Raw genomic sequence first — 27,152 nt, forward strand, 5'->3', positions numbered from 1 at the left:
CTCAATGGACCACATGACATTACAGCTGGGAGCTGGCCTCTGTTTCTTGAAGTGGCAGAAGAGAACCACATCAGACAGGACAGGAAGTCTTTGACTTCTCTCAAGTTGTCTTAGGCAAGATGTGTAACCATTGACTTTTTCATCACTGTCTCTTTGTTTGTACTGAAGCTTCGACCAGGACAGTTTCTGTCCATTACATGAAACATGACTGAACTCAGACTGGTGGACTGGAGCTGAGCTCAGAGAACAGGATGCGACATCAAACTGTTTCATCTGTGATTTTCAGGGTCGACAGGAAATGTCAGCAGCAGGTGGATGCTGATCAAAGATTTGCTGCTCAGCTCAAGGTTTCTGACTTTCTCACGTTTCTGATGCTGGTTTTAAACCTAAATTCACATTTTAGAAATTTAAACTGAATGGTGATGACATGCTGCCAGGCCTCGTCAAAATAAAAGCCTTGAGAAATGGTTTTCCTGTTTTCCAGCACAAACTCTTACAAACCACTTTGTAAATCAACAAAAATATACCTGTGAACATTAAGGATGTAAAATGAGAACAAACTAAACAGCAGTCACACAGGATCTGCGACATCAGATGTGTTGTTTCTGCAGTGAAACGTTTTTACTGTTCCCCTCAGCAGCAGGACTCAGACTCAGTGTGAAACTTCAGGACAAATAAAGTGGAAACTCTGACTGTTTCTCTGATTCAACACTGAACGCAGCAGTGACATGTTCTTATAGAGCAGACATGTAAAATGCTTTAACGCATCAAAAGAAATTAATCATGTGTAGAATCTTTCAGGTTCCTGCCTGATTTATGTTCCACGGTCCACAGTCAGTTTTATGTTTTCCAGTTCCCTGTGGGGAGGACAGCAGAAACCAAACTGATCAATGTGGTCTTAAAATATTAGATCTCTTCTTTTTAAACATATTTTCATCTCTGTGTTGATTCGATCATCTTAAATGTTCAGATGTCATCAGTCCACCAACTTTAAACTGAAATGTCTCGCTCCCCTTTCTGCAGCTGTCAAATAAAAAGAATTCAATCAAAAAGAAAAAATGAACTATTCAACTAGTAAAAACGAAACATAAGCAGCACTGAAAAGTCATTTTTAGTTTTCCCACTAAAACACACACTAACGCTGCAGCTACAGTGACGTGTGGTACCAGTACTTCCCTTTTTTTAATTTCCTGAAGTACCTGATGAGTGGCCATCTGAGAACATGATCGTTGATCTCACGGTGGCTGAAAACCAACAGGATGATTTGTCAATAAATCCACTTTTTTTTCTCAGTACAGTTCAGCAGGGGCAGGACCAAAGGGGCGCAGGGGAGGAACATGCCCCCAGAAACATGACTCCAGCAAGAGTCTGAAGGTGGGAGGTACCTGTACTGGCTTCAGTCCAATGACAGAATTTTAGGCAGAAACAAATCAAGTGCACCATAATTACTCATCATAGTTTGTACACATTCATACAGGTTTTTCGTCACACTATAACTTTGCAACTTGCAGCTGCAGAGAGCAGGTTTCATTTGCACCCAACAGTTCTGGGGAGTCCCAGCTCAGGTAAAACCAAGAGAGCAGGTGAATAGATGAAGCCAATTTTATTGATCAAGTAACATAAATAGGACAAATGTTTCACTGTACATACAACCTGGAAATCATAGTAAAAATAAATACATGTCATAGCAATAAATTAAAAGCATGAAACGAGCCTGCAGTCAGTGAGATGAGACGCTGAGTCGAGTGCAGTCCAATGGCTATTTACACATTTTATCTTCAACAGGTTTCAGTAGCTTTCAGCGCACTCTTCACTTCACTTTCTTCTTTTTCACAACTTCAGCAACAATTTAAAAAAAAACAAGAAAAGCAAAAAATAAAAGCAGCGGCTGATAATTAAAAGCCTTTAGTTACATGTTACAACAGTGTTGTCACAGCTATCAACGATTCTTTAATACATGTTCGGTATCAAATACTTGATCAGCAGGTTACAAAAATATCACACAGACACTTTTTAACAGAACGCAGAGATGTCAGTGAACGCAGCAGCTCTCAACCCTCAGTCCACAACAAACCACCACCGTCTGTGTGAATTCTGTCGTGTGCTGAAGTCTGGAAGGACTGAGGATGCACTGCAGGTACCGGAGCTGTACCTGGTTTCATGTTCGATCAACATCGTTAAAGATCAGAAACTTCTGCTTCCCATCAGGAATCAGGTTCATGGAAGAAGTTCACATGATTTTCTTTAATGGCGTCCATCTCGATGTCACTAGTGACTGAAAGTTTCTGTTCTGCTTGAACATTAATAAAATTAAATTGAAAGACAAAAATGACGTCTCCAGACGTACTAACCTGGTTGCTCAGAGAAATCAGGTTACGTGGGCAACTAGGGAACAAGCATTCTAGTAGTTATGCAGTAGCTGATCTGACCTGATTACTGTAGATCCATGTGTACATGCAACAGATCAGTGATCAGATTACTCCTCTACTGCACAGTAACAGAAGATGCCCCTTCATTAGGTTTGAGGCTTTAGTTTCAGCTGCAGTTGGACTGGTTTTAAAAACGAGGAGGCTTCTCTCCATGTGATGATCTCTGCTTTCATCCACTAGTCTGCAGAAAAGAAATCAGCTCCATCAGCTGGTGAAGATCATGTGATATGATCAAAAGCTCCACAGCAGCTTATGGACGCCTCGGGGAGAAAGTTTTTATAATTAGGAATCAGAATCTTCTTCTGGTTTCACGATGGCCTCTTGTGCAAAGATACGATCACATGGAGAAACAAACCTAAATCAACATGAAGAGCTCTGGTACAAACTACATCAACAGTGTTTCCCTTCCCAGACAGGATCTGGACAAACCAGACCTACACTTGGCTCCTCAGAACAGAATCTGTGGTGGTTTCTGGTCTGTTGGGTTGAGAGCTGCTGACTTGAACCTCCAGTCTCAGCTTCACACCCCAGATCCACCATGAGCTCTTCTTCAGTTTCAGTTTAATGTGCATACAATCAACAGCAGACGCCTGCTGGAGGTGAAGAGGAAAAAGAACAAATAAAACATCACATGGACACAAACGCTGCCGGTTCTCCAGCGTGTAGCCACCAAGCAGCGCCGCCTGAAACAACGTCCTGGAGGCTACAGCTTTCATAGTACAGCTGTGTCCACACACACACACACACACACACACACATACACACACAACAAAAATGATAACAAGCAACAAAATCTGATGTAAACATTATTTTAGGAAAACAATCGACACCTGAGACTAGGTTGTCGACACTTTGCTGAACTGAAATGCTGAAATGTTTCTATTTGACCTTTTTGCCTCCCGACTCCCAAACTACTTCATATTAGCTTTTTAACTACATGTACATGCAGAAAAACACAGCGTCAAGTTATTGTTCACATAAATTGAAGTTTATGTGAGAGCACAGGTAAACCTGGAACTAATCATAACCAAAGAGTAAATCACCTGTTTCTGTATGTTTTCTACATAAATCTGTCAGGTCTTAACCTTATTATGTAAAGTGAGCTAAACTAAACTGAACTCAAATGAAAATATCATACATAAAAGTGTCTTGTTATTTCTCTTATTTCCAGGTTTACATTTCACTTTTAGGCCCCACTGTGTGTCCTTAATTAATGAAGGGTATAGGTTTGTCCACTGTGGAGCAGATTAGAGCCGAACCATCTCTGGTGAAACTAAAATGAAGGCGTCACTCCAAACATCCTGCTTAATACCAATGATGTTCATATGTTTGTTCACTAGGGGCAGTTTAGAACTGAATAATCGGAAAGTAAACTTACAAATAAATAAGATGTTACATTAACATCATTTTATTGCCCAAAGTGCAAACTTAAAATAGTCAATCAAGCAGATTATTATGGGCCACGGTCCACTTAAAGGCTTTTTTTAAATGCACCGCCAGTCATTCATCCCAAATGTGTAAACAGTGAAAATTTGTGGTGCCGACTTTAAATTTAGATGAAGATTTTCGAATTTAGATCAAACTCCATTTACCGTGATGCAGCTGGAGTCTCCTCAGAGTCACGGTGGTGTCTTTTATAACCCAGAAACATGACAGCTACAGAGCTGGTGAACTGATTAAACGTCTTTTCTAGTGGAAGTTGCTAATGGTATCTACTCATTCCCTACAGCAGCAACAGAATCGAAGCGTTAGCATGTCATTAACTAGCTAAATTACTTTTGGGGTCGAGGTCCGGGTTATGTTTATGCTATGTTGATACTGTGCTATCTTTATACATAAATTAGCAAAACACGTCGGTTACACCTCATCCTACATTTTTTTATTGAACGTTAAAAATGAAGCAAATTGAAAACGCAAACGAGTCCAAAAGCTACAAATCTTAGAATCAAATAAAACTGTGATTTTTTATTTGTGGTCCTTAATGAGGGTTAATTAGCTGTACACTGATTTTTACTGGGGATCATGACGCAGGATTCTGTTCCAGGATGAAGCTAATGTTAGCTTATTTGGCTAACTATCAACAGCTAACTAGCTTTGTCTACTTCTGTCAAATTAAATTAAAACATTTACAATGAATTTCGAAGGTAAATGTCCCCCAGTTATCACTATAAACTGTTATAACACAGTCCTACCAACTGTAACTAGTCTTGTTAATTTCTCAGGGAGAAAACATGAAATGGAGTGACCACTGTGCACAATAATGAGTAGTTACAAGCAACTATATGGACTTTAGAACATTTTAGCTTCACACTGTAAATACCAGAAAATACCAGGTGCTACTTGGATGGCAAGTGTCTAAAATAAAAACTAAAATTTGTAATGGAGGCAACAGATCTTTGTAGAAAAAAGAGTTAATGGATTACGGCCTGAAAATGCAGCAGTACGGCCGTTTAATTAAAAAGATGGAGGCTGCTCTCGTTTTTCCTTCAAAACCTTTGGATCAGAGGAAAAAGACGCGAACAGCATCACGAGGATCAGAGCAAAGTGTCCTGCAAATATTCGACATCAGAGCTGCACAGTAACGAACAAAAGGAGTGCATTTAAATTTGGGTTTAAGTCAACGTGAGTTCACGTCAGACACGTCACAAGATGAGAAACATGTCAAAATCTTTTTTTTTGTTACAGACAGGTTGAAAGTATGTTTAGCCTAGCTTAGCACAACAACTCGGAAGGACATGGAAATTGTTAGCTTAATTGTTACTTCTATCAGTCTCACCAATATCACGGTGAAATCCGATTTTTTTAAATACTGGATTCTAAAGTTTCGTTCAATTAGAGACTCAAAGATTTAGTTGGAAAACTCTTGTAGCTTGTGGGCTAACGGCTAACACATAATTTGTTCTCTTAACATAAGAGTTACTGAAGAGGTTGAACACGCGCTGAGCTAGAAGCGAGATACTCTGCTAGAGGAGACTGGTGGAAATGAACGGTAAACCGTAAGCCTCCATTTTGGATTCTCTGGCTCTCGGTTAACTTGACGGTTAATGTTTTAGCTCTGTCACAACAGTTCACTGTGGTTCAATTTTACACATATATGGGTCAAAATATGCCTTTGCAACAGGTCCTGCTGGCTAGAGAGCTAGTCACCAATCTAATCAAATGGATTTTGTTGACTGAAGCCAGAAGTGAAGACCGAAGCTATCTTGAATAAGAAGCTAATTGTTTAATAGCTGCTATGCTACTATGTGGCTTTAGCTACACAAGAAAACAACAGCGCGAACAAGAAACAGACAACATGTAAATCAGACACTCTTGGAGATGTTGCAAGATGATTTTTTCTCTATTTGTGGAGCTAGGCTAATGGTTTCCAATCTTAATGTTAAGCTAGGCTAGCACATCCTGACTGTCTATTCTTCTGAAAGTCCTGACAAATCGAATTTCTGTTGGACTACATATAATATGACCATAGAGATGTGAACTGTAGCAGTGATGTAGTGACTTTATGTTAGTAGAGGATCTCTCTTTTATAAATGTGGACATTGTTGCACCGAAGTGAAGGAAAACATTTAATTAAACTAAATCTACAGTACGCTGACAACAGTTTGAGAAGCACTGGAACTTATCAACCAGATGCTGTGGTGTTTTTGGTTACCTGGCCATGTTGTTGAACCCTTCATGATGCAGGTTGGTGTCCAATAAGCTACCAGACAGACAGAAACACACACGCACACACACACACACACACACAGTACACACTTCAAAACACACACTTTCCCTTGAGACAGACTTCCCTGGCAGCTTCAGGCGTTGAGGGTAGACCTTCCAGACGAAAAGCGCTGCTCTTCTGGGTCTACTTGAGCTCAAACAAATCAACTGCTGCTGCTAAACTTATCAGCGTCTTCACAAAGGTTTGCCCGTGAATGAAAAGAGTTTTGATTGCTAAACCTACACAGATACAAACATCCCAGTTCCCTTTGTCAGGTATTAATGTTTTAAGGTAGTTCAGGTGAAATCAAAACCAAAAAAATAAAGCATCCTTTTGTTGAGTCCGGTGTGGTTCAGAAGCAGTCCATCTGAGGCAGAAACCAAAAACATTCATCCAGAAGGTATCAGGAGAAACCTGGACATCTGGTGGACATCTGGTCACTACCGTCTTATGATGGATGACGTCATCTCAAGGAGGTGATGTTTGTTATCCGGACAGCACTTTAAACCACATGCAGCAAAAGCTTGACAGGTCGAAAAAAAAACAAAAAACTTCCAGGTGATGTGTGTGCCAGCAAAATCCACAACCAACAGGTTCCACAAAAAGAAAAAACACGAAAAGGGAAATGAGTCTGCGATGTGTCTGCGTAAGCGAGGTTTATACCACTACAAGAGCTGGCGGTTGGAGAGTTATTCAGCACTCTGACACTGGAGGATGACGGCTGTGGCAGGGATTTGTTTGGAGGCATCCACCAGGCCAAGGAAAAACTTAGTTTCAGCACTGACCCCTCGACAGGTCCCACCGGTGACCCGCGGTGGGACTGGGAGTCAAGACACGAATACCAACTAATGAAATCCAGCTCAGGCACAAATTTTTAACCCTGCTCCCTAACCCGAAGAAAAACAAACAACAAAAACTTTTGGCTTTGTGGTTATGTACAGTGACTTCCTGTGGACAGTTCGATGTCCTTCAAATTTACACAGATGTGTAGGAGTAGATGTTGTGACCCGGCGCCGGCGTCAAAGGTCAGGGTCAAGTCTTCAAGCTGGGAGGGGGTGGAGCTAACCGCTTCAATATTTTCGTACCAGTGTGTGTGTGTAGTGATTCTCCAGTCAACTTTATTTTCTAACTGTTGTGTGGGTTTGGACCCTTAACTAGCTCCTCTCCCTCCCTCGAGTTCCACCCCCAGCTACTGGTGGACCTCGTTGGCGATCAGACTGTCCTCCCCTGACTGGAAATCCGCCTCATTGATGCTGTTTCCGCCATTCAACATCTCCTCGTCCTGGGATGACCCTCGGTCCTCCTCGCCACTCCCACTGCCCGGTTCGTCTGAGTTTGGGTCCTGGAGCACCTGGGCGATGTACATCTGTTGCTGCTGCTGCTGCTGGACCAGACAAAAAAACAATAACTAGGTTAATCAAAGTCAAATCTTGAGAGTTTGAAAGAAAGCGGAACAAAAACTTTATGTTGACTTCATAAATGAAATTACATGCATATCACATACAGGTGGAAGACTAATCAAGATGACATCAGTGAAGGAGGCTAACGTCTGCACACCAACTCCAAGCTAGAGTGGTATTCAAATTCTATTCAGTGGTATAATTCTTTAAATGCTACACCTTACTTAGCCTTACTTAGCCATTTAATCTTAGTTTAGTGGCTCTATGGGTAGATTATTGGCCTTAGATGCAGAAGGTTCAGGGTTCAAACCCTGTCACAGACACCAGGTGTGTCCTTGAGCAAGACACTCCACGCTAGCTTCCTGGTCCAATTTCATTGTAACATGTAAATGTGACATAAGACAATTAAAGGCTTCTTTCTTTCACATCTGTCAAGTCAAACAAACCCTAGAACTAGTTGTTTAGATCCACTCACAGTAGATTTGGTGGTGGGGGAGGATGAGGGACGAGCTGGACGTCCGTTCTCGACTGTGTCAATATCATTCTCCTTGGTGTCGATCTGAGACAAAGACACAATGTAAGACTGTATTTAACAGCTACGGATTTATTTCATACAGACTTTTACAGAACCTTTAATTAAAATGTTGATGTACCTTATAGTTGTGAGCGCTGAGGTACTTGAAGTGTCCGAAGCAAACGTGAGACAGACAGACCACGATGGTGACGATCAGCACCACCAGAGTGAACATTGAGGTTGGAGTCTCAAATCCTAATAGAACATTAACATTAGTTTGCAGTTCCAGTACATGTTGTAGCCTTCATTTTGCTTATTCAAACACATGGTGCATGTATATTTGACCCTGTCTTTGATTTTGATCTTGACTCAGATGAGTGGAGCGGGAACTTGTACTTTCCAAGCATCTGAAACTTAACTGCTAATTCAGGCTTGTCTCAACTGACTTGAGACCAGATTTGGACTTTTTGTCTTATCTCAACAGGTCTGAAGCATGATTCGGATCTGTTTCAAGATGTGATGTGGTTGACTGACTCACTGGGACTAAACTGACTTGATTTGTACTTGCCTCAGCTGAATTGATTTAGACTTGTCTTGACCGGGGTGGTTGTGGCTCAATAGGTAGAGCAGTTGACTGCCAATCACAGGATTGGTGGTTCGATTCCCACGTCACATGCCAAAGTGTCCTTGGGCAAGACACTGAACCCCTAGTTGCCCCCGGTGAGTCAGGTCTGCTGTGTGTGTGTGTGCTTGTGTGAGTGAATGGGTGAATGAGAAGCAGTGTAAAGCGCTTTGAGTACCAACTAGGTAGAAAAGCGCTATATAAGTGCAGAACATTTACCGATTGGACTTGGCTTTAAAACATTCTTTTGTTGACTGACTTGGATATTACTTGGACTTCCTCACTAACTTCACTTGTGCTCGATAATGTTCTTGATTCCAGAGGGAAAGGCTTACCTGTTCGTACGGTGGAGAAGAACAGGAGCCAGAAGAGGCAGAGAATTGGTGCAGCCACCACCTGGGTAACAGCTCCTGAGTGAATCTTCTTGTCCAGTTTGGAGGGCAGGTAGGCGTAGTACATGTTGTATCGGTCTACCAGGTGTTTCAACAACATGTACATCAGACCTACAGGGACAGGTGAGCTGCTAAGTTAGAAGGTCCCACAGACAAATTCAATTCAATTTAGTTTAATTCAATTAAATTCAAAACACTTAATTCGTCCCCAAGGGGCAATTTAAGCACGAAGAGTGGTACAGTATAATGACTGTATCTCAAAAGGATGGTTATTACTAATTTGATTTAACTTCATTTGAAATTGTCTGTACTGATGTAAGAATTGACCTGTATATTTCAAATAAGTTGAGCCTTAATTTGCTGAGACTTGATCTGGATTTGTCTCAAGGGTTAGGGTTAGCCAAACCAGTCAGTCCAAAACTGAACATCAAGTTTCCTCGATTTCAATCTTGTTTCACCTGACTTTAGGCTCGACTTACTCATGATTTATTTTGGCTTTATTTGCCACAAAAGTCTCAAAAGAGTATGGTACCAGTGTCAAGACTTCAGTACTGCAATCCTGATAGATGTAGTAGTATAAAATAGAACTAATGCTGTACAACAGACACTGTAGTAGTGGCCCTGCACTATAGGGTGAGACTGACCGAAGGGGACAATAATGGGGCAGGTTATGCTGTAGGCCATCACCACTGTGAAGACATTCATCATCCAGGCGTATGCTGCCCCAAACTGGAACTCATAGGCCTGGTGCTGGAGGGATGAGACAGGATATTTCAGTTAATGAAATTCTACACAAAGAAAAAACTAATGGGAGACAATATTAATCAGCGTCTCTCTGTGTGTGTCCTCCTCACCCTCTTGACATTGCGGCGGTCGGCAGCGGACCGAGCTAGACACAGCCGGATCATGTACATAAGCAGACCAGGGATCCTCAGCAGGTCCATAGCGTTTCCGATGAACGCAGAGGCAATGACGTAGTTGACGAAGAACGCTCCGTTATCTGGCAGGAAGACACACCTGAAGGGGAAGAGGAGGGGTGTTATCAGTTACTGGCAGTTAAGTAGGATGTTTCAAAATAAGAGTAAAAAAAATATATATATAATATAAATTAATAAAAATGGCATATACTGAAATGGCTGTATGTTTGTTTATTTGAATTGTATGTATTGTATTGTGTTTAGTTTCAACTAAACAGGTTTCAATTATTTTATTTTAATATTTGTAGCTCTGGGCTGTTGGACTATGCATGATGAAGGATATAATTTTCTTTATTATATCCATCACAGACTTCTTTAACAGTAACAGTAACCTGCAGGACATACTGAACTGGAAAATAAAAAAATATACTCACTCAAATCTGACTTTAGCATCAGCGAGGAACTTTCTATCAAAGAGCCAGCGGAAGAAAACATCCAGACTGAAACACACAGACAGAAACTGTTTGTTAGCCAAGTTCAGCCTTATGTACTTGATGAGTTCAGACTTAGAGTCCGGACTCGTAAGGGGAAATGATTATTCCTCTCCTTTCCTTTCCTTATTCCTCTTATTCCTGACCTCAGCAGTCACGATTAAACTTAAACACAATCGTACAGTGACAAAATGTGTAGGTCCACGACAAAATATAAAAAAACGATGAACCTAAATGTACACCACAGTGCTTCTGTTCATTTTTATTTATATCCGTCTATACATGCATTTACAACAGGAAACCTGTGTCGATTTGTGCTGAGTCCACAGATTTTGTAAAATCCAATTTCCAGCATTTCTCTTTTAAAATCAATAATGATAAATATAAAAGATCAGTGGTAAACAGCCTTTAGCCGGGCTCTGACTCCTCTATGACCGCCACACAAGGCAGCTTGAAGAGCTCCTTAAGAAAACACGTGATTATTTGTTCTGTACTTGGTTAGATGTGTACTTTGAACTGAGAAAGTACACAGAATAATACAGATGGAGAGACACACTTTAGTGAGGACGATGATTTTTATACCTGCTGAGTCCAAGAGATGGCAGCAGCAGGACCATGAAGATTAGGAAGGTGTAACATTTGTGCATCGTTGTTCTGTTTTCTCCAGACCTGCAAATACACAGAGGAGTGAAATCAGACACGTGAGGGATAAGTCTCAACGTAACGATACTCAGTTTAGACTGTGACTAACTTCCACTAACTTGATGATAACTCGGTCTGGACTGACTGGAAACTGGACTTGGACTTGACTGTTATGTCTGTAGAGACTTTTAATTACTACTACTACTAATAATAATAAAATGTATTTGCCTCAAATGAACTGGTCCTGCCTCTGGCTTAAAGTGGCCATATTTTATTTTATTTGAACTTGTTGTTTCCTTTGGAAATTTTTTAAAATTATGAGACTTGATTTAGAGTTGGACTCAAATCTTAGTCTGAAATACTGTATCTTGACAATGTTCCAGATCAAGTCTTGAGTGATTTAAAACTTGACCTAGACTTGTTTCGATTTTCTTGTCACTGGCCTTTAACTTGTTAATAAGTTGAACTTGTTTCAGCGAACTTGATTTGGACTTACAGTATTTGGACTAACAGTAGCAGAGTTACCTGGTCCAGTGAGCCTCGAAGAAGGCAGAGTAGTAGACGATGGTTGGCAGCAGAGCAGAGAACGCCCAGAGGAGCAGAGTGGGAAAGAACTGAGTGATGATGGGATTCTGGACAAAGAAACAAACACACAGTCATTTAATGTCGACCCTGGTAGTAAAACCCAAAGGTACCCAGCTCTGCTGAAGATCTTCTCAGGTGGACTAAAAGCAGGGTTGTGGTTTCTTACGTTGAGATACTCGACAGGCTTGGTGACGTTGAACTTGTCCATGGTGGAGATGATGATGGCAGGTGTGGTGAGGAAGAAGAGCAGGATGAAGAGGATGCAATTGATGACAAAGCAGCGGATCCACCAGGAGATGCCTCCCAGCGACAGGTGCTCCCTGCAGGAAAAACCCAGGACACATCATCAGCTCAAAGGCTGTGTTTTTTTGTTTAGAGTTTTCAGGTGAGGTTGTAGGTGGGTGGAGCTTGTGGACATACCAGCGGACGTTCTGCGGGTCGGGTGCATACGAAACGCTCCAGTTGTAAACGTGAAGAACTTCACTGAACTGGGAGGAACGAGGCTCCTGGTGACATCGACAACCCTGAACCTGACAGGCGTTAAAGTCCTTCAAAATGCTGAAAACACAGGGAGGGGGTATATCGGGTGTTAATCGAAGAAACCAACAACTAAAAGAATCCGTCACTGACAAAACACGATCTAAATGAGCAGCAGCTCTGCTAACAGTAGGTCAGTATCAGTGTGTGTCACTTCTAGATATGAGAAACTGAGGCTACAGATAAGAACTAATGCAGTAAGAGAAACCTGTGAAAGGCACACGAATAAACCCAGCTCTGTTTTAATGTGGCTGTGTGTGTGGGGGAGTCAGAGATGGGGGGCGGGGGTCAGGGCGTGGCTCACATGGCGGTCATGGCCTCATTCTGGAAGGTGACGAAGGCCATGCCGAGCGGTTTGGTGTGGACCTTTTCCTTCTCTTTCCTGTACTCCTCCTTCAGCTTGGCCTCCCTCTTGGTGTAGAAGCTCACGGCCTCCTCCTGCACGACGAACATAAATCTTAGCACAGTGACAGTTACTGTGCTCCACTTCAGCATGTTCATCGAAGGCTGAATATTCCTGGACGTTATCATGAACTAAATATGAAAGTAATAAATGTCAAAGTCCTTAACCCTCAGGAGAACACAAACACCTACATGCGAGCATTTGCCAATATTCAGTACTAATAGAAGTATTTCTACCATGACAAATGCAAAAGTGCAGAGAAAAAAGTGCAGAGAGCCTGGAGACAGAGGCCACCATGTCACTGCGACGTAGTACTGCTGTGCAGTTGGCATCGGTGTATTTCAGTTGCCCACAAAATACCAGTCACGTGGCTCATTGCTGTACTTGATCATTCAGATTCAACTGTGTGTGGTGATCTAACCCCTGTGAGACACAGGTCCACACAGCACATGCAGAGCGTGAGCCTGTTTTTCCTGCTGTAATGTGAACACAGGTGAAGCTCCTCACCTCCTCACAGCCGGCGATGGCGCAGCAACACAGGTGTCCACAGGGTTTGGGGTTGATCATGGTGGGAACATGTTCCTTCGCCATCAGGTCAGTGAAAAACTTCTTACTACGCTCGGTTTTCTTCCTGTACAACACAAGTGTCACAATCAGGAAACAGGAAACTGTAACCTTTATTTACTTCCATTAAGTGAAATAGTCCCGTTAACAGCAGCTGAAGTCTGTTTACTCTGCTTTACTGTAATGCTGAACAAAAGTTAGAAGATCATTTATGATGTTGATCCTGGTTCTCCTCTAAAGAGAGTTTTTCCTCTCCACTATCTCCTGGTGCTGCTCAGTGGGGTTGTTGGGTTTCTATATCATTCTGTATACAGTTATATTTGAAAGGTCTTAAACCTCAAACCCTGTAAAGTGCCTCTAGCAGTGTTTCTACCTGCTGATCATGCTGAATGAAAACACATTTTACTCAGTGATATTCTCAGTGTATCCCAGCATGCACCGGGGCCCCCACCTCTCTGCATTCAGAGCCATCAGTTTGGCCACGTTGTAGCAGATACGAGCCTCGAGCACAACGCAGTTCTCGTACGCCTGCCTGAAAGTGAAACAGAGGGAGCATCGTCTTTTGATCAGCTGACTTCACCTTGTGTCTATAAAGTAAAAACAATGTATTCATGTGTTTTACATTTATTTGTGTAAAGACATACTCTGTTTTTGTCTAACTAACAGCAACAAAGCTTCAAAGCGTAAGCGGTGAACTTACTCGAAGTGCTGTTTGATCTGGCTCTCCTCTGCGTATTTAGAGATGCCGTTGATGAATAAAGTGCGTTTCACCTGCAAGAGACAAAAACTACCAATTATATTCCTCCAGACGCACATTCTGAGGGGCCTTTTAGTCGACTCCGGAGGTTTCAGTTGTCCTACCAGGTCATCCTCCTTGTAGTGCATCTTGGACGTGTGTCTCCTCATGCTGTAGACGGTGAGCAGCAGATACATGAAGGCAAACGAAGTGTGGAGCCACAACAGATTTGTCCTGGAACAATCAAAACAGTTTAAATAGAAATGTGGGGGATAAAATATTTGAATTTATTTTACTTTACTCATCTCTGACAGAAAAACACTGACAAACACCTCCATAGAGACATGTTCAGAGGATCAGTACTGGCCCAAATAAACGTGATCCCGTTTTAAGTGACTGACGTGTTGAGCTGCTCTCCTCCAGAGTCGAGTGAGTTTGGTAAAATCCAGAGTAGAAAACATTCAGCTGCAGCTTCTCATTACAAATGTAGTTTCAGCTTCACTAATCAACATCAACCAGCTGACTAAAGGGTCTCTGGATTCAGACAGAGATCCTTTGTGAGGAAAGATGCTCCACTCTGTAACACTAATCAAGTGTTGCTGTAGTTTCAGAAAACCCCACAGAGTGAGATGTCTTCACTCAAGAGCAGGAGTAGCCAACCCTGGTCCTCAAGATCCACAGTCCCAGGGGCGGTTCTAGAGCCCCAAATGATCAACTATCAAAATGTAATGAAAGTATAATCTTTGCTTTTTAAAATAAAAATGAAAATAATGTAGAAATGCAGGACATTTTGTTTTTTAAAAAATGATCAGAGTTTGTTTTATTATTATTCTCTTTCCAATTCTGTCCTCCCTGAATGTGGGTGTCCACTTTGGCAGATAGATAAAACCAGAGATGAGTTGCTAGGTCAGGCTCTTTATTTCCCTCCCAAATGAAAATATTGTAAAACTGAAATATACAAAGATAAAGATTTATAAATCAACCATATCAAAATTCACAGCACATTTAAATATCTACAGCAGTGGTCTCCAACCTTTTTAGCGCCACAAACCGGTTTAATATCAGACAACATTTCCATGGACCGGCCTTTAAGGTGTGGCGGATAAATACAACAAAATGTTTCTAAATACATAGAGGTCTTCGATCAAAATGAGATTTCTGACAATCAAAATGAAGTAATGAAGCAGTTTTGAAGGTTTCATGGCCTCATTAGAGAGCCGGTCGCTGCATATTATGCAGAACGGACTTGGTGCGTCGCATTAAATCCATATTTCCAGTAGGACTCCTGGTACTGTCTGTTAAATGCACCTTTCTTTTTCTGTGAAGTTGTAGGTTCTTCTTCTGTCTCTGCACTGGCTCTTTTACCCTACTCAAAGAAACTTTCCAAAGATATTTGTTTTTTGTTAATTTTTCTAGCTTGGAGGCTTCAATTTAGCGGAAATATATATATATATGTATTACCGGCCGGAGCGGCCCCTTTAAGAAGGTAGAGGTGTAGGTAAGACAGGTGACCGAGGCATCTTGACATGCATCAAGAATGAGTCATAGGTTGCTTTCACACCTACAGGATTTAGTTCGATTAAATCGCACTCAAGTTCGTTTTCCCTCTTGGTTCGGTTCGTTTTGTCCGGTGTGAACACGGTAATCGCACTCGAGTGCGCACCAAAACAACCGCACCGAGACCCCCAAAACAAGGTGGTCTCGATCCGCATCATCTAGCGAACTCTGGTGCGGTCCTCCTGGTGAGAACGCGTACCGAACCAAAACGGGACCAAACGCTATGAATCTCGTGTTTTGAGGACTATGGATAGTGTGTAGATTCACATTTCTTTCGTTTGTCCAACAAAAACATGCTGCCTGATTAATGGAGGACAAATGTGGAGACGTGAGGAGGTGAAGTGTCTCACAGACACCAGGTCTGAAGACTCTGCAAGCGATGTAACGTAATAAACAATAATGAACGGGATGATCGATCTGCATTAACATTTATAGTTAAAAATAATCTCCCTACTGTCACACAAACGTACAGTAGAACAACACTTTATCTTCTTCCTATTATTATGTATTTACTTATTATTTCCAGCGGCAGAAACAATCTGACCAATAAGAAGAGAGGACGTTCTCACGTAGTTTGAAGTGACGTGTTTTGGTTCGTTTGGATTTTTACTCAGTGTGAAACGAAACCGAACCGAAGACAAACTGATACAATGTTACAAAGTCATCAACTGATTCGGATCAAAGCAAACGAATTAAGGTGTGAAAGCGACCATAGACAGATGTGGAGGAGAGAATCCGGTAATTTTCCAAAATAAAACGTCGTTCAGAATCAGATAATAAATAAAACGGATTTAATGTAAGGATCCTCCCTGTCTTGTGGTTTCTTTCTGTGCGGCCCGGGATCAATTGACCGGTGCCGGTCCGTGGCCCAGGTGTTGGGGACCACTGATCTACTGATCTGCTAAAAACTAGACTTTTAGCTTGATGCTAACACACAATGGAATTCCCCATTATAATGCTAACGGATATTAACATCAGTAGTGATGTTATACAGTAGTGAGTCTAAAACAATCTAAGGATAAAATCCTTGAACCGCCTCTGCTCTGTCCTGCTTGTTTTCAAATACAGGACCAGGGTTGGTCCCCACTGCTCTAAAATATCCCATCAGAGTCTCATTCTCCCAGCTAAATCAGATCAGTAAGTGAAGCAGATAAACCGATAAACACAATGAGTCAGATTCTGGAGACACCTGCTGTTTCACTGAGTCCTTTAACATCCAGAAGGTTAAAGGAACATCACTAATATCATTCAATTCATTTGTGGAAGCAAAGACAAACATAAACTCTTTTGTCTGAGATCTCACTGCTGATGAAGAAACGGAACAATGAGCAGCTTGACCACTAACTGAATCCTGCTGCAGCGATGAGGGACTCACCCAGACTTCAGGTTGGCTATCGTGGTGCGGCCGAAGCTGTAGGCGTTATTTTCTGGAATAAATGAACAAGTCAGAGTTCATCATCAGGAAACATTCAGTGGTACAGTCTTCATTATACAAACTTTACTGAAGAAAATAACAATACAACTTCCTCATGGCCTCACGTTGACCATCAGCTGCTTCACAAAGATTCATTTTTCCCCATCAACAGCTAAACGTTGCAGCAGAGAATGTGAATTAACCTACACACAGTAAACACAGCACTGTCCCAAAACTACACTACAACATCGTGATCAGGACTTGTGAAAGTGCCTTCTGTTCTGATGGTTCTTTATGTTCTGTCATTTCTCTGTGTAGATTCAACTGAATTCAGCGTGAGTACCAATGAATTACATCTACACTAGTCAAACACGACACTCAGTACTGAGACACAGCAGTAAGACTAAACTAACTGAGGCTCAACGACTTCACGCACTTGAGGTAAGATGTAAGAAACAATAAGTCAAAACCAAACTTAGGTGATTTTTAGCTCTTCTGCTGTTACCACCTGGTCAGCCTGAACCAGCTTCTACCACCAGACACAGGGCTACAGACTACCTACAGTCGTTACCTTCTTTAGAAGGAGGTCCGGGCGCTCCTTGGCTTAGGAAAGTGTCTTTACTGATAATTCGGACTAAAACCAACCAGACACAAGGTGACAACACAGTGAGAGTCTGCAGGCGTGGGTGCAGCTGCAGAGTGAAAGTCTGGATGTGGATGGGGGGGTGGATGGAGCTGTTCTTACCCAGCAGGTCTCCAGAGAAGTTGACGGGCAGGACGATGCCGACGGAGAGGACGCCCACAACGACCAGCAGCCCGATGATGTGACGCTGGAAGGAAAGGTAGTGAACGGCATCCTCTCCACACTTCTCTCTGATCTCTTCATCCCTGCAGGAGGAGGAGGAGGACGGTGAGTGTGAGGTCACTGGTCATTAGACGACACTCCAACAGGTCTTAAACGGAGCTGATACTCACTTTATTCTGAAGATGGCCGTCAGCCACGAACAGAAGCCCTGAAACACAGAACCAAGAACCAGTTTTTAAAGATCTTAATACCCTGAAAATGTTTTCTGATCAAAGTGTGATGGAAATGCAGGTATTTGTTTCCCTGCTGAGTACCCATATCAGTCATTAGTTATCGAACACCATCGATTTTCAAATGCTACAGTGAGAACATGAAGGTGATGTTGGACAGTAGCATGTTCGCCAGTTTATTAGTGCACTGTGAAGCAGACCTGGATCACTAAGCGAGCTGCAGCAGATGTTTTCCTCTTTTGCAATACAAATCCGTCATATAAGTAAAACTGTATGAGAGTAACTTGTTGACCGATTTTTAAATGATCAGCTGGATTTTTTTTTTAAATGTACAGGAAAGTTCAGGTGAGTGGGCGGAGCTTCAGCTAATGACGTGTCAATGTCTGTATTAGGTTAACGTCCTCTCAGCTGCTTGGTGTTACACTGGATTATCATCAACAGATTAAAAGCAAACACAAACCTGCCGAGCTCTACTTTCACTGCACGACGTCCCCACGACGCCGACACAACACACACTTCACACACACTCTGATGTAAACTGTGTGAACATTTTAGTGATGAAATTAAATAATCAATAATTACCAATAAATTAGGCCAATGTTTGAATTAGAGAGAGGTACATATTCTGTGCATCAGTTCCAACTCTTATCCTGCTGTTTACTTTAGCTCCACCAAGGGAGCTGCCCAGTTTCTGACAACTCAATGAGACGTACGGAAACAGAAGATAAAAAGTAAAAAGTTATTTATCAGAATCATTTTCACTAAGTTCAATTCGAATCCAATTCAGTTTTATTTGTATAGCACCAATTTACAACAGAAGTTATCTCAGGGCACTTTACAGTGTTTAAGGTTTAAGACCTTACAGAAAATATTTATAAAAAAAAATTATAGAGAAAACCAAACAATCCCATTTGAGCAAGCTTTAGGCAACAGTGGAGAGGAAATAGTTGAAACTGTGAGATGAAAAACTAAAATTATATTTAAAAAATGATTATATAAAAATAAATTATTAAATATCTAAATGATGAAGATTAAGAAAGATTAACTGAATTTTGAGATAAAAAAATCTAAATTTTGAATTAATTAAAGCCAATTAGAGAAAAAAATGTAACATCAAGTGTCAGTATAACACGTTCTGAATATTAGTACTGTAATTTAGTAAAAGAAGGCTGTGAAGCTCTGCAGCCACTTTCTCTCTGATTTAGTTATGGAGATTTATCCTCCGTAGTCTGAGGAGGAGTGATGAAAGTGTCCTTACGTTGTCTCTCTGGTCAAAGTCGACGGAGCTGGAGACAGAGGTGAGGCGTTCGTAGCGGTCGGGCGTCTCTGAGTGCATCGCTGAGGCAACACTGCGGAGACAGACGGGAAGGAGTCAGCTAGCTGTTAGCATGTAGCCCCGCTGACATCAGAGTCGTACAGATCCATCAGACACCAAAACCCATCAGGAGCTAACAGGAAGCAGAATATTTAAGCAGCACAAACTGTTCTGTCTTAATGGTGACGCTTGGTGACATTAATCAAACTGGAGCTACGACACAAAACAACAAAAAAAACCTGTTTCTGCATTGCTCACATCCTCACAGTGAACGATAAACGTAGGTGTTAAAAGTACAATATTTATCTCTGAAACATACGGTAGAAAAGAGTAATAGATATGCAGATACCTGATTGTTGTACTTAAATCTAGTATGCAGTAAATGTATTTAATTACTCTGCACCGCTGGCTGAAGTCGCTCAACATTCGTAACAAACCTAGATGTTGCTGGTTTATTTTCATCCTCCGTACAGTGGAAAACATTGCGCAGTCAGTCTGATGTGAAGACAACAGCAGAAACAGGGAGGATGTCGTGTTTCCAGCCTTAGTTACACCAGTTTACGTCTCTATCACCACGTCACATGGTTTACAACACACTGAGCTACAGACACAAACAAAGCCCGTTACCTTTTCACCGGCTCATAGTTATCTTTTTCTCGTCTTCGGCTGAGTTAATGGTAAACATAGACACATTGAGCAGTGTTAGCATCACAGCTGTTAGCACCATGTCAGCAAACTGATATTATTTTTTCATTTAAATACAGAACACACGTTTTCCCACAAGAATGAATCACACACACGTCAGTATTCATAATGTATGGGGGGTGATAGGTGCCACAAGTAACTCTGATTTCAACCTTTTCTGTTACAACAGACTGTTCTGAAGCTAAAAGGATTCAGCATAGTGTAATTATAACATTTTACACAATTTAACATTTACTAAATAAATGCTGTTTTACCAAATTTACTAAAAAACTATTCTGTATTTAAAATAATAAATTATCTGATATTAACTAAATAATCTGTTAAATAAAAAAAATCTGATATTACACATCAAAGCCAATGCTCTAAATGTTTGTATGTGTGTTAGATAAATGAAGTGAGCTGGGGGACAGGTAAACACAGATTTGGCACATTTTTCAGAAACAGTAACAGGTGGCGCCAATAACCTCCCATACATAAACACAGAAAAACAGGCTGGAGTGCAGCAGAAGAAGTTGTGTTAATCCACCAATCGGAGAGCAGCACCCTGTTAATGAACCCAGAAGAAGAGGAGGAGGAGGAGGAAGGTGTTAATGGACACACCAAACACGGAGGAAGCAGCAACATACTATTCCCGAAATTCCAGCTTCGCTACGCTGAAGCGTTTCTTGAGTCTTCAGGAAGAAAAAGAGAGAAGATAAAAAGCTGTAAGACACATGATCATTGTGTCTGAGTGGTCGACAACACTTCAGGGTTTCTACAGGTTCCCACAAGGTGAATTTAAGGCTAGTTCCAAAACTACAGTTTGTTTTCTTGGGGCCGAATCCGTCTCAGCTGCCCACATATGAATCAGGAGGTATGTGTCTATCCTAAGTGTCACCAGGCAGGTAAATCAACTGTCAGCAGACGATGTCGAAAACGTAGCTGGAACAACCCAGAGGTGAGAGATGTTGGGAACCACTGATCTGACATACAAGCAATTTCAGGTGAAATGTGTCGGATCTTTGTTTTACCTATCGGCATCAGTGACCAGTGCCAGGCGGCCATAGTCCCACGCAACCTTCCGAAGAATAGAAAAGACAAAGAGCAGCACCTGAAGAACAAAAAGGAGAAGGAGGATTTCCTGTTAGATCGAGTCAAAGTCACGATCCATGAACATGACTTTAATTTAAAAGAGAAAAATCTTCCTCTGTGATACTTTAATGGGAACATTTGTCTGATGATAATAAAACTTGTTTTATGTTCCTTTTGTCAGAGCTTCAGTTTAAACACTGAACAAATCTAAACTTCAATCTCTTGTTGTTTTAGCACAAAACTGTGCAGATGATCCGTGGAGGCAGGAACTAACCTCAGATAGTCAATAAACCTCATCAGCTGCAGGCCGATGCTTGAGCATCAGAGTCAACATCAAAGTGAAAGAGGCTGACGCCACGACGTGAAGACTGACACGACTAACACAACTGTCAGAGTACTTTCACACCTGACCGATCACTGCTGCCAGTTAAAAACAAGACGATGATGGAACATTTTCACTCCACCCCACATTAATCCCTGAGTCCCTACTTCGACTGTGTGAGTGCTGTACTGAGCATGTGCAGTGGCAGTGTATATTCACCAGGAAGCACATGAAGTCGAGGGCCAGCACGGTGGGCACCCCTCCGAACGGCAGCCCCTGCAGCACTGTGCTGCGGATCCGAGCAGAGTAACAGTAGTCTTTAGGCCCTGGGGGCGGGCTCGAGCAGTTGTCCTGACCGCCGCACGCCTGACTGCTGCCGAATATCGCCATGGTAACGATCAGCGCTCTGAGTAGGCTCACTACCACATCCTCTCTGAGAACCTGAGGAGGAGAGAAACATGTATTATTATCATCAACAGGAATGTGAAGGTTTTAAAACACATTTCCAGACACAGACTTGCTGAGGTGACCTTGGATGAGACACTGAAACCCCACCGATATGTTCTGTCTGGCAACTGTCCAACCACAATTTCCCCAAGGGATCAATAAAGTATTTCATATATTAATTATTTGACTTTTAGAAGTCATCTTACTAGATTCATACTGTTAATTAACAGCACTTGCTGGATGGTGTCGTGGTAAGATCACTTCCCCTCTATATGGGAGACCAGGGTTCAAATCCCAGTTGTGGTCTACCTGCAGGAAGAGGCCTGCTGCAGGTAAATAAAAGCATCTGGCAAATGACTAAATGTAAAGTGGAGCTGATTCTAACGATTATGCACAATTTTATTTATTTATGTAAAAGTACAGAGGAAGTAGCCAAGTACAAATACATTCATTTGGATATAAGTACAATAATTTACTTCCGGTCTTCTGTTAGCTGCTGCTTTAAGAGTAGCTGACTACATATCCCAGCATGCCCGTACAGCAGCAGCTTCCTCCTTAGTGACCTACTGATCCTGTTACCACGGTAACCCCGCCAGCAGCTCCTGACCCAGTTTTTATGCCTCAATGCCCGTTTGTCGTGAATCATCAGTGACGCTTCATTGAAACAACAGAGAAGAAGAAACCCGAAAACCATGTTGTGAAAATTTTACAGCTCAGATGAGACAACTTATAAATAAAATAAGGATAAAGGAAATGTATGGTGACTGTGTCTACATGTGACCTGTAGTGAAGTAATAAGTACATTTACCTACTGGTTTTATTTTCTGGTACTTTGACTATTTATATTTTATGTTACTTTATATTTCTACTTCACTAGAACTCACTGTTCTTTGTTTTACTTGTGGGGAAAGATCACGCTGAGCTGCAACTTGTTTTCTGTCTATATTTGTTCACATTTAGTCAAACTGGGTCTTAAACAGCAGCTGAACTCTCAGTGATCAGCTGCTGTTTGCTCTGTAACATGGACCTAACAGACATCTGTCACTGTTTTACTGTAGAACTGCAGAAAAGTTAAAAACAGGAAGATTACTAATGAAGTTCTGCAGCCTCTGCAGTGGATCGACAGAGACAAACTGTGAGTCAGTGACATGATGTTTCCTGCAGCGCCACCATCAGGACAAACTCCACACGTTCAGACTGAAATGAACACAATGCTGTTTGTTTCAATGTAGCTGCAGAGACGTCTTCAGCCTGCAGGGGGCGCTGTGCTCACTGGTTCTGGCTCCGATCTGGAATATTCCACCAGTTCAGCATCATTCACAGAAACACCCCCCCTCCTTCAGCCCGTTGTCATGGTGCAGCAGCAGCAGCATGACTCATCTGAAGCTTCCAGTGCTGCAGACACACAGCAACAGCACACAGACCACATCGCGCCATCAGAACCCCCATCAGACCCCAACGTATCCCCAGGCGTGTCCCTTAAATAATATTAGTCCTGTTCTCATTAACAACTTAGACCTGGCACCTGCTGGTCTCAGTAGCCCCCCCCCCCCCCCCCCACAGGAGAGAAAGACCCAGAGTGTTTTCATGGACGTTCTGAGTCTTTAGACCTGTTGCACAAGAGCACAGGAGCCCGCTGACCCTGTGGGGCCCTGGACCTGAATCCATTAGGCCCATTCAGTAATCATCCAAGTCCTGGACAGCTCCCATCCGACCCAGAGGAAGAACTACACAAGAATCCACACTGGTTGTTCTCTCTTATTCCTCTTACTGAACGTTCCACAACATCATCGCTGGATCAAGTCAGGATCTGGTCTGTGAGATCCAGGTCTGTTGGAGAGGAGGGGGGTCCAGTTTCACTGAGTGGTTTTCAAACAAGACTCAACAGGTTTCTGTGAAGAAACCACCAGTCATCTAAAACCCCCCAGGCCCCCTGCAGCTCTCAGATAACAGCTCAGCTTGTGTCTTCTGCTGATATCTGCTCCGTCTTTATTTAACATTCAAAGATTCGTTTTCGGACATTTCCGCCTTCAGCTGGCAGAGGACAACCTGGGACGTGGTGCCACATGGTCCCTGACCCCCAGGTGGTTTTAATGTTATGGTGGACTGGGGTGTGTTACCAGACTGAGGGTCGGTCGTCAGGGTCGAAACACCACGTAAGTGAAGTTCTTATCAGTCGGCTGCATGTGTCCTTCAGTCTGAACCCACTGACATTAAAGGGAGATTCTGCAGGACTGGGTCCTAGACCGGAACCCTGTGGGCCTCTCCGGTCACAGCTGCGGATGGAACCACAGTGAAAACCAAACTACAGCAACAGCTTCTCCTAATGGTGATGTCCCCTGATAGGAGCAGGACGACGGCTCCTGTAGATCTGGACTGAAGGAGTGAGACAGCAGCGACGACGAAGACGACGACTTTGGTAACAAACAGCAACAGGTCAAAAGGTCAACACGAACACAAACAGACACTTTGTCTGTGCAGCGCCGGGACGACTGCAGCCGACTGATAAGAGCTGTTAAAGGAGCCGTTCACTCATTTCTCCTCCAGCTGCTGACAGTCAGATTAAAACCACAACACTCTGAGAGAGATCCTGACTGGCTCCTACATTTCCCATAATGCAGCAGGACACACTCAGATAAGTGTAAGGAGGTCTTGCCTAAAGACCCCTACCTGAGGTGGGCCCCAGCCGGGATTCGACCCCTGGTCCAGTACACCATGGAGCCCATTCACATCAAGTTATTTAAAACTTTTGAATCTCAGTGAATGAAAAACTGGACTTCATCCTCATCATCATCCTCATCATCATCATCCTCATCGTCATCATCATCGCGTCCAGATAAACTTTTCAGTTTAAAGCGTTTCCCCAAACCAAACAGCACAGTCTACCTGTTACAGGTGTGTCACAGCTGCTGCTTTGCATTGAGAAAAACTGGACAAATGCATTTCTAATGAGAAGTGGACTTCTTCAGTCCAGGGGTCAGTGAAGGCAGCGCTGCTTTAGTGTCTCAGAGCTTCGACCACAAATAACAACAGAAACATACGGAAGAGGTTTCGTTTAGAAAGATAAATATCAGTCAACGGATTTCTCTTTACAACAATTTAATATGTTGTTAAAAGTCGTTCAACTTTACTGCACCACCTGACGATCTCCCCAGACAGAGCCCGTGATGTGACTTTTGCCTGTGCAGTGCTGCATAATGTTGCAAGCATTAGAAAAGAGAGTTATCCTACCAGATGATGTGACTGGTAGACAGTCAGGGAGCAATACTCCTAAAATAATAAGTCCTTTATTAAAAGATAATGCGTTGAACATGTTTCATTTCATTTTGTATCAGTGAAAAGACAGTGAAGTTAACTATTATATATAACTATATAATAGTTATAGTTTTATAATAACTTATAACTACAACTGTGATAATATATATTATATATAAAACTATCACTATTATATATAACTATATAATAGTTATAGTTTTATAATAACTTATAACTACAACTGTGATAATATATATTATATATAAAACTATCACTATTATATATAACTATATAATAGTTATAGTTTTATAATAACTTATAACTACAACTGTGATAATATATATTATATATAAAACTATAACTGATGACAAAAATGTTTAAAACAACTTAAAGACACAAAAACAAGCTGCAAACCTACAAAGATGCAAACTTTAGGAGACAAAATTCACTCCGACTTAAACAGACACAAACCAAAGACTGGATCTGGATCAGGATCTGGATCAGGATCGGTCCATGATGAAGCAGGAGCTGAACTCAGTAATAGTAAGAATCGTTCCCAGCTGATAAATCTGACATCAGTGAACCTGAAGCAGTTTTTCCTTGTACCTCAGCTGAGTCGCTTTGGATCAAACACTGATGTAGTAAAGTCCACCTGGACCTGGACCTGGACCTGGACTTTCTGGGACTGTTTGTGACGTGTGCTGCTCGAACGACCTGTTTTCCTCTGATGATGAATCGACTGATCGTGTCTCCACCGGACTCTGAGGGACACACACAGGTAAAGGTGTGTCCGGCCTCACAGAGCCTCAGATAGTAGAAATACTACAGGTACTACAGGTACTACAGGTACACACACCACAGATGATAAAGATGATAGTGACGTGTTCCACGGGAATAAACGTGTCTGTGCTCCGTCTGTCACCGAGCTGCAGACAGACGGACGCACAGCTCGGTGCGTCCTCTGCGCACACGTTATATAACCCCCCCCCCCCCCCCCCCCCATACCGGGGCCGTATGGAGACTGGATGGATGCTGTCCGGGTGGAAACAGCGGGCGCAGGCCGCCGGTGACGCTGCAGCAGCGGCCTGTGAGCGGCTCACACAAAGCCGCCTTATGATCACCGCAGCCCGGATCATTAAACCCAATTAGAATAAAGCCGGTACCTGAGCATCCGAAGCCGAGCCTCCTCCACCTCTCCTCCACCTCTCCTCCGCCAGATGAACAGTATTTTCCGCAGAAAACGAGCCGTTAAATCCTCACAAATCCACCGCCGCCCTGGCTGCGTCCTGCCGCAGCGCCGCCATCCGAGGATTAGAACCACCGCCGGGAAAAGGACGGATCAGTGGCCGCAGAAACGTGTCCCTCCGCCGGCCGCTGAGCCCGCTGCGCACCGCTGCTCCTCCGCCGGGTGTCGGTGTTAAAATGGAGGCGGTCTCACCGGGAATAGAACCAGAGAGGAGCCGCTGCTGGGACACGACGGTCAGAGCTGCCGGTGCTGCGCCGAGCGGCCGCCAGGGGGCGACAACAGCTGCCCTTCACAATAAGAGCCCCGTTTCATAGAGGTTTACATAACAACAACAACAACAAGTCTAATTAATACATAGAAATCAATTCTAATAATAGAAAGTCCCCACTAGTAGTGTCCTATATGTTATTCCTTCATTTACATTCACAGGAATGTATTAATATTATTATTACAAACTGCAGGTCGTAGGTGGTTGGACCTCCTGTACTCACCTGAGGGCTGTGGCACAAAAGCAGAGCTAAGAAATCCAGGATAAGTGAAGTAGTCCAGCTTGATTTATTCTAGCTCCTCCTGGATTATTAGTCAGAATAAGAAGGTTCTGCTAAATTAAAAGACTTTAACGTCCATCGCAGAGATGTAGGAAGAGGTGAAACATGTAACATGAAAAAAGAGAAATATGGCTTATATCATTACACAGAACACAACAGCTGATCAGCTGAATGAGTAAGTAGTCCAGAAAAAATGATAAGCAGTGTTAATGAAAGTGTCACAGTTCCAACTCAGTGACTGAACATTTGCACTAAACAGTTGTAGACTACACTGTAAATACGTAGGCGGCTGATTAGTG

At 42.5% G+C, this 27,152-nt stretch overlaps 1 protein-coding gene across 7 annotated transcripts; it reads right to left on the reverse strand.

Annotated features, from left to right (window-relative positions):
* Positions 1-1,584: 1,584 nt before the first annotated feature.
* On the reverse strand, positions 1,585-27,152 carry LOC113161608 (CSC1-like protein 2). Of its 7 annotated transcripts, none has more exons than XM_026359331.2 (25): positions 26,797-27,152; positions 26,223-26,592; positions 21,577-21,798; positions 20,975-21,054; positions 20,591-20,635; positions 19,203-19,293; positions 17,885-17,922; positions 17,655-17,797; positions 16,871-16,922; positions 14,064-14,172; positions 13,903-13,973; positions 13,654-13,734; positions 13,146-13,269; positions 12,540-12,673; positions 12,119-12,256; positions 11,865-12,018; positions 11,639-11,745; positions 11,054-11,140; positions 10,415-10,480; positions 9,918-10,080; positions 9,708-9,813; positions 9,007-9,174; positions 8,189-8,304; positions 8,011-8,094; positions 1,585-7,519 (listed from the first exon to the last, which is right to left on the reverse strand). In XM_026359331.2, exons 3-25 carry the CDS (start codon positions 21,745-21,747, stop codon positions 7,325-7,327), a joined length of 2,523 nt encoding a protein of 840 aa, XP_026215116.1. In that variant the 5' UTR covers positions 21,748-21,798; positions 26,223-26,592; positions 26,797-27,152; the 3' UTR covers positions 1,585-7,324. The 7 variants fall into 7 exon arrangements, with proteins under 7 accessions (XP_026215116.1, XP_026215115.1, XP_026215114.1 ...); XM_026359330.2 differs by having other exon boundaries at positions 26,223-26,587; positions 26,797-26,919; XM_026359329.2 differs by having other exon boundaries at positions 26,223-26,919.

Source organism: Anabas testudineus, chromosome 1 (genome assembly GCF_900324465.2).
Source record: "Anabas testudineus chromosome 1, fAnaTes1.2, whole genome shotgun sequence".
Classification (NCBI taxonomy): domain Eukaryota; kingdom Metazoa; phylum Chordata; class Actinopteri; order Anabantiformes; family Anabantidae; genus Anabas; species Anabas testudineus.

Excerpts from the sequence above, each read along its gene's own strand:
- LOC113161608 (XM_026359326.2), bottom strand. The coding sequence starts at position 22,954 with ATGTCACTGACTCACAGTTTGTCTCTGTCGATCCACTGCAGAGGCTGC. Across the intron at positions 21,799-22,894 it reads GAGGCTGCAGAACTTCATTA|GTTCTCAGAGAGGATGTGGT; the intron begins GTAATCTTCCTG and ends TCTCCTCCTCAG. Across the intron at positions 16,923-17,654 it reads CTTCTCTGGAGACCTGCTGG|AAAATAACGCCTACAGCTTC; the intron begins GTAAGAACAGCT and ends CATTTATTCCAG.